Source organism: Panthera leo, chromosome D2, assembly GCF_018350215.1.
Source record: "Panthera leo isolate Ple1 chromosome D2, P.leo_Ple1_pat1.1, whole genome shotgun sequence".
Classification (NCBI taxonomy): Eukaryota; Metazoa; Chordata; class Mammalia; order Carnivora; family Felidae; genus Panthera; species Panthera leo.
In genome coordinates this window covers 68,989,997-69,002,773 of record NC_056689.1, presented here as the reverse complement: position 1 = coordinate 69,002,773, position 12,777 = coordinate 68,989,997, and the positions used below count along the sequence as shown (strand labels likewise).

The 12,777-nt window shown below is 41.9% G+C and overlaps 1 protein-coding gene across 5 annotated transcripts in view; it reads right to left on the bottom strand.

Annotated features, from left to right (window-relative positions):
* Positions 1–658: 658 nt before the first annotated feature.
* Positions 659–12,777, bottom strand: part of ACSL5 (acyl-CoA synthetase long chain family member 5) — a 44,659-nt gene continuing 32,540 nt past the window's right edge. For 4 of the 5 annotated variants that reach the window (XM_042908581.1, XM_042908577.1, XM_042908579.1 and 1 more), the window contains exons 10-22: positions 12,695–12,768; positions 12,017–12,094; positions 10,495–10,629; positions 7,885–8,019; positions 7,264–7,359; positions 5,648–5,720; positions 5,280–5,368; positions 4,865–4,981; positions 3,447–3,590; positions 2,706–2,807; positions 2,155–2,226; positions 1,651–1,792; positions 659–926 (exon numbers count right to left, since the gene is read on the bottom strand). In XM_042908581.1, coding sequence (XP_042764515.1) covers positions 1,652–1,792; positions 2,155–2,226; positions 2,706–2,807; positions 3,447–3,590; positions 4,865–4,981; positions 5,280–5,368; positions 5,648–5,720; positions 7,264–7,359; positions 7,885–8,019; positions 10,495–10,629; positions 12,017–12,094; positions 12,695–12,768 — 1,256 coding nt within the window. In that variant the 3' untranslated portion in view covers positions 659–926; position 1,651. Of the gene's footprint in view, positions 927–1,645; positions 1,793–2,154; positions 2,227–2,705; positions 2,808–3,446; positions 3,591–4,864; positions 4,982–5,279; positions 5,369–5,647; positions 5,721–7,263; positions 7,360–7,884; positions 8,020–10,494; positions 10,630–12,016; positions 12,095–12,694; positions 12,769–12,777 lie in introns of all 5 variants that reach the window. The other variant, XM_042908578.1, reaches the window with a different exon arrangement.

Genomic DNA, 12,777 nt, shown 5'->3' with positions numbered 1-12,777 from the left:
GGGATGTGCCTGGCATGTTTGAGGAATGGGAAGGCAGCCAGTGTGGTTTAGTTGGAATCAGTGAGTTGGGAGTAGGAGAAGAGGTCAAGGAGGTGATAGGAGCCAGGCCATGGAGGGACCTGTAAGTTAATTCTTGCCTTCCTTTGTTTCAGATACTCAAGAACAGACATTCAGCTTTTCTGGGCTCAGGGTCTAGAAAGACCATCCAGGAACATTCTTCTTACCTCCAGTTAGAGGACAGAAAGGAGCACTGTTCAAGTCTACTTAGAACACAACAAAGATGGTAAAAGATGAAATGATGAATTATGTGCTTGGTTGGAGTTGGGACCCGGCTGGTATTTATTTTATTACTCATAGCTGTGGGATGAGAAGGCCTGGTTCTCTAGACATTGCCTTCAGTAGCCACCAATCCTGGTTGCATACAAGAATCACCTAGGGACCCTTTGAAAATCCCAATGCCCAGGCTGTACCCCAGACCATTTCAGTCAGAATCCTTAGGGAGGCAACCAGCCATTATTAGTATCTCTTTAAACCCCTCAGGGAATTCTAGTGTGCAGCCCAGTTTGGGAGCCACTAGCTTACTTGACTGTTAAGCGGTCCTTGTCTAAGACTGATTCTGATTCTCATCACGGTCCGTGAGGAAGCACACCCCACAATGTAAGTGTTTGCAGTGGTTTATTTTAAAGACTTTACAAGTGGAAGCAACACGTGTTGTCTGAGGGTGAGGTACAGCAGGAACTGGAGTCCAGTAAAGATCAGTCAGTTCCTTCCCAGAAGATAAGCCTGTTGTGAAGGCCTCATGCTTGTCCATAGGCCTTTGTTCCCAGTTCAGGAGGCTTTTCCTCAGTGCTAGCTTCATTTACTGGAAAAGTGCACTTGACATAAGTTTAAACTCCTTCCCCTGTAGCTTCCGGCTCAGCAGCAAACTGTAAAGAACAGATTTAGTCACCAGATACTACTGGAGAGAACACTTCATGAACATTCTTTTTGGACAGGTTACAGGCCCACTTTTTTTTAATTCTCCCCAGAGAAACCAGTAAGTTTAGGAAATGTTCAGTATGATCACACTTCCCTTCTGTTGACAGATGTTAGTATACACAGAAGTACATAGGAGTTTGTCTCTTAATATTAGTTATAAGAAAAGGTTGATTAAAAATTTCAGTGGTTTTGTGGAATCGTTAGAAAACATGAATTACAAACCACTTTTGAGAGCTTACAGGTCTCTTAATTTGAACATCGGAAGACCTAAGTGTTGGGACTGTCAACAAGTTAGGCTTACTGTAAAACCGTAAGGAAGAAGTCATTTTGGCTCTTGAACTAGTGGTCACTTAGGCTAGAGATCGTGGGGGAGGGACAAAGAATGACAAATGGGCCTTGAATAAAAGTATGCTGATAAAAGTAGACCCAAAACCTAAATGTCAGCAATATTTAAGATGGAAAGGACAAATTTGTGTAGTTCAGGGCTGAGCTTTTACATGATAAGTCTCTCAATATTTTTTAAAAGCCCCAAAACTATGGTTTTTATTAATTTAGTAGGTAAAATAATAGGAGGAAAGACAAAAAATGAACATAAGATTAGTATTTATCCATAGTCCATACTCCTACAAGGCAGGCTACCGCTGAGCCCCGTCCAGCTGCCAAGTACCTTACCCTACTCCTGGATATTTTCATACAGGCTATTGATTTGGGTTTGAAAGTACTTGGCAAGCTCTCCGCGCTTTGCTTTCAACGTTGGGGTCAAGAGCCCATTTTCAATGGAAAATGGGTCTGGATGAAGAAAGATGCTTTTGACCTGGAAGAGAAGATACACACACACATGTTTATTAGCAATTCAGACTTTTCTGCAGAGACTTCTGCATGCTATGTGAAGAACTTTATAAAAGTGGGGTTGATGAAGTAAGGATAAAGACAACAGTAACGCATGCCCATTCCCAAACTGATAATTTGGGAAACGAGAGGGGAGAACGGATAATTGACAGCAAAAAGGACTCTACAAGCAACTATAAAAAGTCACTGCCATTTGTATTTAATGCATTAATGGTACAAAATCTCAAATCAATTCCTTGGGAACTACATTAAAACCCCGTTATACATGCAAACTTTAGAACTTTCTAGTGTGACTTGAGATAACTAGACAACTTCAGTAGTACATACCTGTTCAAAGGATTTAAGACCACTTTCTCTCCCAATTTTCTGCAAGTCTTCTAAAATGGCTTTATTTATAACCTAAGAAGAGAAAACAAGCTTAAAGCACGGCTATTTGAAAAAGAGACCACAAGAAAGGCTAAGCGTGAACCAACTCAAAATGCGTACAAAAGGTCATCAGGGTAAAAGCAGGATATAGGTGTATGTATGTACAAGCACATTTTATGCTTAATAATGCTCAAAAGACTAATGAGAAGGAAAGGCAAATCTAAATGTTAGCAGATTTTCTCTGGATGGTATTTTTTGATTCTCTATTCTCCACATTCATGCTTTAAAAAGAATAGAGGGTTTTTGTTGTCGTTTGTTTTTAACTCCCCATCCCATCCTATCCTCCTATCTAATAAAACCAGTCAATTTCAGCTACAGCCACCTATCCTAAGTTCAAGAACAGCCAGTTCTTCCAGAGAGGATGGCATCATTGGTGCCTGAGTTGGTGGGGCCTTTACTCTCCCACGGTGGGCCCCGTGGGTATGCATAGAACTTTCTTAAGCAAGACTTACTTGGTTTTTGCACAGTTCTTCAAGGGAGCCTTTAACCCCAAGTTTGGCTGCAAAGGAGGGCAGCACTTCTGGGTCAGGAACCACCACTCCCACTAAGGAGGACTGTGGAAGGCAAACCGGGAACAAGAACATGTGAGAGCTAGGATAGCGGTGGCCCACAGTGGATGACAACAGCAGGGTTATATCTTTGGAATAGATACTTCCCAAGACCTCAGCTCAATATAGTGTCCAACTCTTTCCTCACCATACATTTAAAACCTTCATGGAACTCGGATCCCATTTTCCTACTCAATACCTTTTTACAAAGATGTTCTATTCGATATCGATTACTCAAAAAGAAACCGTGTTCAGCCTGAAGCCTAAAGCATCTCTGGCCTCTTTGCCAACCCTTGCTCACTCCCCAAAAGCTAAGTTTACGCACGGTATATACAGTTTGTAGCTCTAGAGGAACTCCCACTGTAGCGGGAACTAAGTGTGACATGAGGCTGTTTCTTATCAAATGACTACCCATTGGTGCAACCATGACAACAGATGCCATCTGTTTACAGATGCCATCATAGTTAGACCATTTTTGTTTTTTACATTGTATCGCCTTATTTGAGGGTTGAACTGTGGCTTCATTTCTTCGGTTTTATAAACTCAAATCTTTTCATCCTAAACCCGTTTATACAGATTTCCTGTAGCTACAAGAACCGGCATGGCCTGTGCCTGAAAATGGCTAATGTTGAAACAGTATATTACCCGTAAGCTATCCCCGTGCACAAAAACTTGCAACACCGGTCTACTCCTGATGTAGATATTTTCTATCTTCTCTGGAGCAATGTATTCTCCTTGGGCCAGCTTGAAAATGTTCTTTTTACGGTCAATGATCTTCAGAGTTCCATTCTATACGAAACAGAAAACAGCATCAGTGTTTTTGAGCCCCAGAAACGATGTCAGCGTAGAGGGGGAAGAAGTCACAGGTATTTTCCTTCTACATCTTGACTTCACTACAGACTTTTGAGCAAGCTTTCATTTCTCTTTTTTGGCTTTGGGGAAAGGGGAGGGGAGCAGCTTCCAGCAATAACCTATAGTGTTATGTCCTTGTGGAGGGTCCACGTGCAACCTCGGAAAACATCCCCAGGACCTGCTGAAGTTGTGTAAATGGTTGCCTCATCTAATGAAGAAGCTTTGCAGCTGTGAGTTTCCAAATAACGTAATTTTCAATTATTCCATTTCCAGAACTCTCAGGAATAGGGAAGGACTTATCTTTTTAAGACAAAATTTTTTTTAATGTTTATTCATTTTCGAGAGAGAGAGCATGAGCGGGGAAGGGGCAGAGAGAGGGAGATACAGAATTTGAAGCAGGCTCCAGGCTCTGAGCTGTCAGTACAGAGCCCAACTCAGGGCTTGAACCCACAAACTGGGAGATCGTGACCTGAGCCAAAGTTGGATGCTTAACCAACTGAGCCACCCAGGCACCCTGTGGGAAGGAGTTATCTTTCTTAAGACTTTTGAATTAGTTAGATCTCCCCCTCCTTGACTCCCTTCCATGTATCCCTCCTGTTAGATCCTGGAGCAGGCTAAGATAGCTTCATGGTGCTAATCAAGTCAATTATTGTGCTTCGTGAGACTGAAGCAGGGCCGGCGAAGGCTCTCTGACCAGCCACCAGAGGTCATGCGCAGCTTCATTTCTCTGAGCTTATTGGCCTGAGGAGCTTAGGGTCTTAGGGATTTAAATTGTAGAACTGGGCAAGTGGCAAATACAATCCACATGATCACACTCTAAGTAGGACAACAGACTGAACCAACCATGGAACCATCAAGGAGGTTGACTCCAGAAATTAGCCATCAAGTCAGCCTAACAGACATCATCTGGAAGTGACTGATAAGGCTCAGCCTTCGGTAGTGTGAGGGACTTTCTCAGAATTATATTTTTGGTCCATGGGAGAGCTGGGTCTAGAACAACAGATCTCCCACCTGCCAGCCTAGGTTCTTCAACTGTATTTTCTTCTCTTTATAGTATGAGGATGCCACAAGCCGGGTAGGATTCAGACGTAACTCCTCTAAGCTGCCTCAGCTGATTAATCTACTCATATCTCTGCCTGTCTTGCTTATAAGCAGGTAATTCTCTTCAGTCCAACGACAGAGGCTCCTGGCAATTTTGAAGAAGCACCCACCGGGAGCCAACGACCAATGTCTCCTGTGTGAAGCCAGCCGTCCTCATCCAGAACCTCCTTGGTCTTCTCAGGGTCCTTCAGGTATCCTTGGAATACATTGCTGCCCTTGATGCAGATCTGCACATAAGACAGCACAAGCTGGTAACAGTGGGAAAGGCTGCAACTCCCAGCAGAGGCACTTCACAAAACGCCTGCTCCCACCTCCAATCGTTTGATGGTTTCCACTACAGTGTGAAGACCACCAAATTTTACTCCCTGTTGTAGGGGATAGGAAAGTGAGACTCAGAGATGTCCATTTCCTTGGTCAAGATCTCAAGTCAAACCCAAGTCTCCTCCTCACAGTTGTGTGCTCTTTTTGACATAAATAGATTTACTATGGATGTCTGGGCATGACTACAGAGCACAACCTACCCACCTCTCCTTCACTGTTCACTGAAAAGTAGTTCATGTCAGGCACATCTTCTAGCTTCACATGATTGCAAGCCAGGGGAACTCCGACGTGGCCTAGAAAACACCACCTTGAATCAGCTGGGAAACCATGAAACAGTGATAAATGTCCAGGAATGTTTCTGACTTATTTATGGATTGACTCTAAAACAAGAAAACTGAAAAGTCATCCAGTGCCAATGCTGGATAGCCAAGATAGAAAGGTCTGGACTGAAACTTGAGTTTGGCATTTGCCACATTTGTCCAAAGCACTGAGGTTATCTAACTCAAGCCCTAGTTCCTTTAGAACCCTCCTGCCAACAACTGCATCTCCCACCCAGTAGGTGGAGAACCTACCTGATGTCCAGTCTCCAGGTAATGTAAATGTACAGCCAGCAGAACATTCTGTTTGGCCATAAGCTTCAAACACCTGGGGAAACCAAAGAAGGGTTTGAGACTTACTCAAGAGAAAGCATGAGGTGGCAATACCCTGTGGAAAGACATGAGGAAAGCAAGGTCTCTGAGGCTTGGAAGATACTTGGTGTCCTAACACCTTCAATCTGCTGGTCGGGGGCAAACAAGCACATAAGCTACTGCACTGGGGCGGGGTGGGAGGGGGCAGTGAGGGGGCCTGTGATAGGCAGACTTTGTAGAGATGGAGAAGAGGGCATTTCCAGGAAGGGTGTGACAATAGGACCTACGTATCTGTTGGTTTTAGGGGCTGAGGGAAATGAAGTCATTAAGAATGGCCAAGAGGGTGCTAATTTGAAAGAGTAGATGACCTCTAGCCTTGGCCACCAATTAGAATCATTTTTGATGGTGGTTATATACAGAAGGGGACACTATGAGGACACAGTGTTTCATTTGTGCCATGAATGTTGGTCAGATGGATGAACTAATTAGCTATTTGGGGGAAAAGAGAGAGAGAGAATGTCTACACCCAAGCACTTGTACTAAGTTCCAGATGGAACACAGGCTTAATTAGGAAAAAGTAAAACCATGAGATTATCAGAAAATAGGAATGAAAGCAGTCTTATGAAATACTGGAGTTAGGAAGTCCTATCTAAGCAATTCAAAAACCACAAATAGAAAAGATGAATCAGTTTGATTATGTAAACATTTGAAACTTTCATATAGCAATACACAAGGCAAAAAGATGAGACTAGGAAAAACATTCACAAAAAAACAAATATTACTATATGAACTCTTAGAAGCAATGTGAAAGAGAACTTTATTATCCATTGGCCATTTTTCTAAAAGAAAATAATAGAGTAATTCCCGGAAGAAATACAAGTGCCATTAAGTGATAGAAAAGATGTTCAGTGTTAATAAAAGAAATAGAACTGCAGTGAGACTTTTCACACATCTGCTTGGCTAAGCTTTAAATGACTGGGAAAGCCTGACAATGGCAAGAATGTGGGGGAAATAAGATCTCGTGTATTATTTACAGGAATGTATGAAAAGACAAGATCTTTCTGGAGGGAAGTGTGATAATCTACATTCATATGTGGGAAAAAAAAAACCCATATATTTTGACCCAGTAGTCCCTACTTGCAGGCATTTAATACCCTAAATTGGTATTTGCATCAATACTAAAGGATACACAAGTATCCTTATCACTTCATTGATTATAACAGTGAAAAAATAGCGACTTAAATGTCCATCCATAGGAGACTAGTTACTTAGGTACATCCAATAAACTAATAACCATTAAAATGATGTTGGTCTTTATTTGACCAGGACCAATGTTGATGGGGCACTGTTTAACAAGTATTTTAAAACTGATGCCAGTTTATGTAAAGGTATGTATGTATGTATACAGATGCATAAAGAGAAGGCTATTTTCTCTTGACTTTGAGATTTTTGGTGACACTCTCTTTGGTGCTTTTCAGTTGCGTTTTCATCTTTAAAAGAGTGAGCTTTTTGTGTGCACAAGTGAAATAGGCTATTTTCAAAGAAGGTGCTTGGCTTACCGGACATCCTATTGCCGCCCGGAGGAACACCAAAACTGGGCTGGAGATGGGGGCAGCTCCAGTGACCATGAAGCTAACCCTCCCGCCAAGGCTGTCCTGTTCAGGAGAAACAAAAGAGCTGCTGAAACCTATGCCCTTGGCTTCAGTTTCTTCTACTGCAAAATGGGTAGAACAGCCTACCCAGTGTTTTTATAAGAGTTAAACTAGTTAATTTACAAAGCACTTACACTAGGGCATGCCATTGAGGAAAAGCACTTAAAATATTAGCTTTTATTGTCACTTACATCCCTAGCTGAGACTAGACTTGCAAGTTTTTAAAAATTTCCTCAGATGATTTATATTCCCAGACCCTTCACATTACTTATAATCTCAACAGACCACCCAAGAGAATAAGACTGTGTGCCAAAACTTAAGAAAATCCATTTTCTACTTTTTGACCAATTTCCTTTAATGACAAAGTTGTCCCAGAGAGACCTCACCTCAAAAGGGGAGTAAACCCAGTAAGTGTGAAAGGATATCCCATTAAAGAGACACTCAGCCATCAGAGAAAAAGAAAAGTATGATAAGCTAGCAGGAAGCCCAGATATTTGCCTGGCTCTGTCCTGTACCCAACCAACCTACCTGGATCTTTCCAAAGATGAGCTTGTCCCAGAAACTGTCACGCCTGATGATACCCTTTTTTACTTCACTGAATTTACAGGAAACAGCCAGGTTCAACAAGAACTTCTTCAAGGGTGTCTTGGCTTCATTGTGTACCTGGAAAATGATAGTTCCTCTTAGTTGGAAACCTACTGGAGATACTCACCAACGCCATTCACCAGTGAGCAAAAGATAGTGCCTTCTTGCTTCATACGGAAGTGACTTTCATGTCATGAACTGCATTGCTAAATAATGATGATTCCAGAGAATTAGGGCCACGCTAAGAAATAAGTGCACTGAGTGTATAGGTACAGAATTCCAGCTCCTCCAGATTCCTTGTCCTTGGCAAACAACTTTGACAACTGAAATAAGCGTGTCCTCAAAATGTTGTCAACATCTGCCTACCAAATCACCTGGGGGTACTAGATAAAAAACAGCTCAATGGACAACACCTTTAGGGCTTTGATTTAATAGATCAAAGAAAGGCCTAGGAATCTCTCCCTCCTATCTCTCCCTCCCCTTGCCCTATAATGCTTATGTACATTAAATATGGAAAAATACCACTCTTATCTGTAACTAAAGTTTGTTTAACCACACCATACAAAACCCAACAGATTTTTCTATTTATTTATTCCCTTTGGACTTAATTATGGCACCATCTTACCAGCTCATTATTTCCCTAGACTCCCTTACTCTTGCCTCACTGTGACTAATCTATAAACCATGTACCTGCCAAAGGGGAGCTTCAAGTACAACTCGAAGAAATCCCCTTACTTCCAAAATGAAATCCTGAACCCCATATTCTGGCCTTCAGGACTCCATCCTACCAGAAGTCAGATTCAAGGAAATCAAAGTTCTTTTCCAGTTCAAAATTGGAAAAGAACTCTCTAGCCATCTTCCATATTTACACTTCCATTTTTAAGCCTTTAGCTAAATTGAGCTATTCATCCTTAGCCCCTAATGCCAACTGTGCTCTAGGTTCTAGGCATCTACTTATGCCTATACCATCATTTTGTCAATATCTCACCACCTCTCTCCGAGATCTATGCTCAAATGTTGCCAGCATCCTGTCATTCCTGATACCTCTTTCAACCTTAAGAGATTTATCTTCATCATTCACAAGGCAACTTCCTCCTAATATATCACTGACAGAGGCTGGAATTTGTAGTCACAGTAATAAAGTCCTTCATTTTTAAAATAAGTTGCAGAGTAAGCTGTGTGTTTAGTATTACCATATCATTAAAAAACTATCAAAAGTAAAAATGTCTAATAACATGAACCAAAACCATAACAGCCGCCAAATCTAATAATTCTGTAGCATGCTGACAGCTGCTAGGGTTGTTAACAATTCTGTTAAAACTAGCACTTTCAATATTCAGGGGTCATCTGTGTGCTAGAATGCTGCCTGCCCCATCACCAAAGCCCCAGGATAGTACTGAGATTCACAAGTGTGAAGGGGAATGCTAGAATCTCAGGGGTGGAGTCCAAAGCATGTGCAGAGTGGCCATGTGTTATTTCCTCGGGGATCCCATGTCTATGGAATTGTGAGATGATCAAATATCTGATTAAGAGCCTGGACTCTATTACTATATTGCCTGGGTTCAAATCCCAGTTCCAAGGACTCCTTGGAAAAGTTAGACAATCCAAGACTTGGGTGAGAAACACAAAAGATAAGCTTGGGACATGTTATGGGGAGTTATGTCAAAAGGACACATGAAGAACTTGATTGGGCTCCCAATTTTGATGGTGGGACAATTTGAACATCAGAAAGAATGACTGAAATGGATTAAGCATACAACTATGCAAATCACGAGTTCAAAATATTACAAATGAAAAATCTTGGTCATTTCTGAAGATCTGTGGGGCACCAATTCATTATTCTAAAGATTGATAAATAAAGGGAAAGAACACTTGTCACGTCTTTCTAGAAGAATCTCAGCTAATGAATGCAGGAGAAATGATTAAATTGAATTAGAAAAATCACCGTGTTGTAAAGTTGAATGAAAAATAGAGCAGTGATCAATGACAACTAACTACTATGTGACAGTTTGATTCTGGCCCAAACCCTTATTGGTTATGATTCTGGCCAGGTTTTTTTTTTTCTTTTCTTTTCTTTCTTCCTCCTCTCCCCTCCCCAAGGCTCAGTCTCCTCAGCTGGAAGTTGGGAACAGTAAGTGTGGATGGGATTTCCTGTGTTTTTGCAAGGATTAGATAGTGGAATGCATATGAAATGTTGCCCATGGGCCTGGTACCTCAGCAAGAAACTCAAGAGCCTATAGGCATTATGAAAGCGGAGTAACACCTCCTCAATAAGTCAGCTTAGTTTTGAGGGGCTCCCTAAGTCCCTGACTTGAGCTCTTTCTCCAGATCTGGTCCAAACGATCTTATCCGCATGAAAGGAGTTTTCATTTATTGTGGTTTTTTACAGTTGCATTTGTGAATGTGGCTATTAGGTGGATGCTCATGGGGAGTAGGGGGCGTATGTGGGAAAACTTTCTTAGCAACGTAAAGTCCCTAAAAACCTTAGTCAGGCCTAAGCCACAGACCGTTCCTTCATCTCCAGGGCAAGCCCCACAGAAGCAAGGTTGGCACCTTATCGTAGATTCTGTTGAGTAGTCGAGGCACAGAAGGAAACACTGTGGGCTTCAGAGTTTTCAGGTCATCAGGAAGCAACCGAATATCTCCTTGGAAGAAACCGACTTTGGCACCACAAGAGTACACGACAGTCTAAAAGCAAAACCAAAGAGCAGGGCTCAGAGCCAAAGGCCCACTTCATGGTGGCGGGAGGGGGGCTGTCTTGGGCAGAATTGAGGAACTAGGTTGCCATCCACAGGCACTTTTCTCTGTACAGCACCCTCCCCACAAATTTCAGATACCCAGAACTCTGAGAGCCTGTGCCCAAGACAGGTTGGAAACTCATTTCTGCTGAGGTGGCAGGACAGGGAAGACAGACCGTGAGATGGAGGGCCCACCCTATTCCACCTGTAGCTCTGAGTGACAGTTCGAGACACTGTCCTTTGTAAGAGACCGTCCATCATGTAGCACTAAGAAAAACCCTGCCACTGAAACCAGAACATGCCTATGGTTGGAAGACTATCTCAATGTCGGAGGTGTTAGAATGTGAAAAAGTATGCTTATTAGAGTTCATATTTTATTAATCAGATGCCAACACTTTTAGCCCAAGGAACTGAATTGTTCATTTTGGCATTTCACGCATCAACAGATAAACTGGTTGAAGAGGTATTTAAGTGAGTAGCAGCGAGGGGATTTTCCATCCATACTACTGCATGTGTTTTGGGAAGGCCAGCACTATTTTCCGTTCTCAAATCAGCCCCAGAATTGCCTGACAAGCCTGGAGTCCACTGACAGAAAGGCAGCTCTCTGGCATTCATATGATCCTAACTGGCTCTACTTTGACACATACTGAACATCTTACCCGGATCAAATGTTCCTTCTCTGCACCTTTGTGGGAAACTTCCTTTTCTCTAACCCTAGGTCTTTTTTTTTTTTTTTTTTTTTAATTTTTAATGTTTATTTATTTTTGAGAGAGAGTGAGAGAGACATAGAGCATGAGTGGGGGAGGGGCAGACACACACACACACACACACACACACACACACAGAATCCAAAGCAGGCTCCAGGTTCTGAGCTGTCAGCACAGAGCCTGATGCGGGGCTCACCCCCACAAACCGTGAGATCACGACCTGAGCCAAAGTCAAACACTCAACTGACTGAGCCACCCAGGTGCCCCTAACCCTAGGTCTTTTAAAAAAATTCTAACAAAAATAAAATGTAAAGGAAGAAACAATATTCCTATCCCAAAATAGAATTAAGAGCAGATAGTAAGCTCCTGGCTATGACGTCACTGGACTCACAGGCCCCTGGGTAAAGACAGGAGCAACCATTAATTCTGCTGGACATATATAGACACAACTAGAAAGGCTTGCAGCAAGTGTAAATGCCAGGGTTAGGACTCAACTGCACCAGCTCCCTGTGTGCTTCTTTCCAATTAGAGAAAGGATCACAAATGTTGTGTAGCTGCCTTTGAAATAAACATGGAACTACTAATCAAGACTGCCTTTTCACATACGTGGTAGGAACATAGGTCACTCACCTGTACAATCCTCTCAAACATATGAGCCAAGGGGAGGTAGGAAATGGACACATCCTCAGTGGTGGGCTTGAAAATACACTATAGATCAGAACAAGAAAGAGACACCATTGGATTAGTGCTAACTTTCTATTCTAAAGGAGATTTAAAAGCAGCTCCTATTAACTACAGTTAATAATACTGTGTTGCAGATTTGAAAGTTGTTAAGTGAGTAGATCTGAAAAGTTCTCATCACAAGAAAAAAAACTATGTGTGTTGATGGACTTGGAATTTATCACAGGGACCATTTTGCAGTATATGCATATATGGAATCACGTTGTACACCTGAAATTAATATGTCAATAATATCTCAACAAAATTTTTTCTTTAATTTTAAAGAAATTGCCAGGATTGCCACACATAGTTGCACAGGTTGTGCACTGTATGACTGAAGTTAAGGTGCTCCTTTAACTTCACTGAGTGTAGATACATGCAGTGATTCTAAGAGACCAAGGCTGGAAAATGCACAGTCCTCTGGACAAAGATGCACCAGTATTTGTCCACACTGATTCATTGTCAGGCCTTTAACGTGGCTTTTGGTTTTGTTTTGTTTTTTTGTCTCTGCCTCCTCTAACATCAAGATTAAAATCTTATGACGGATTTACATTTTAATGAATACCTCTTTTTAAATTGACCACTGACCTCCATACATTTGAGAAAAGCAGAACTGTTTGCAACAATATTTTCATGGGTCAACATGGCTCCTTTAGGGTCACCTGTAGGAA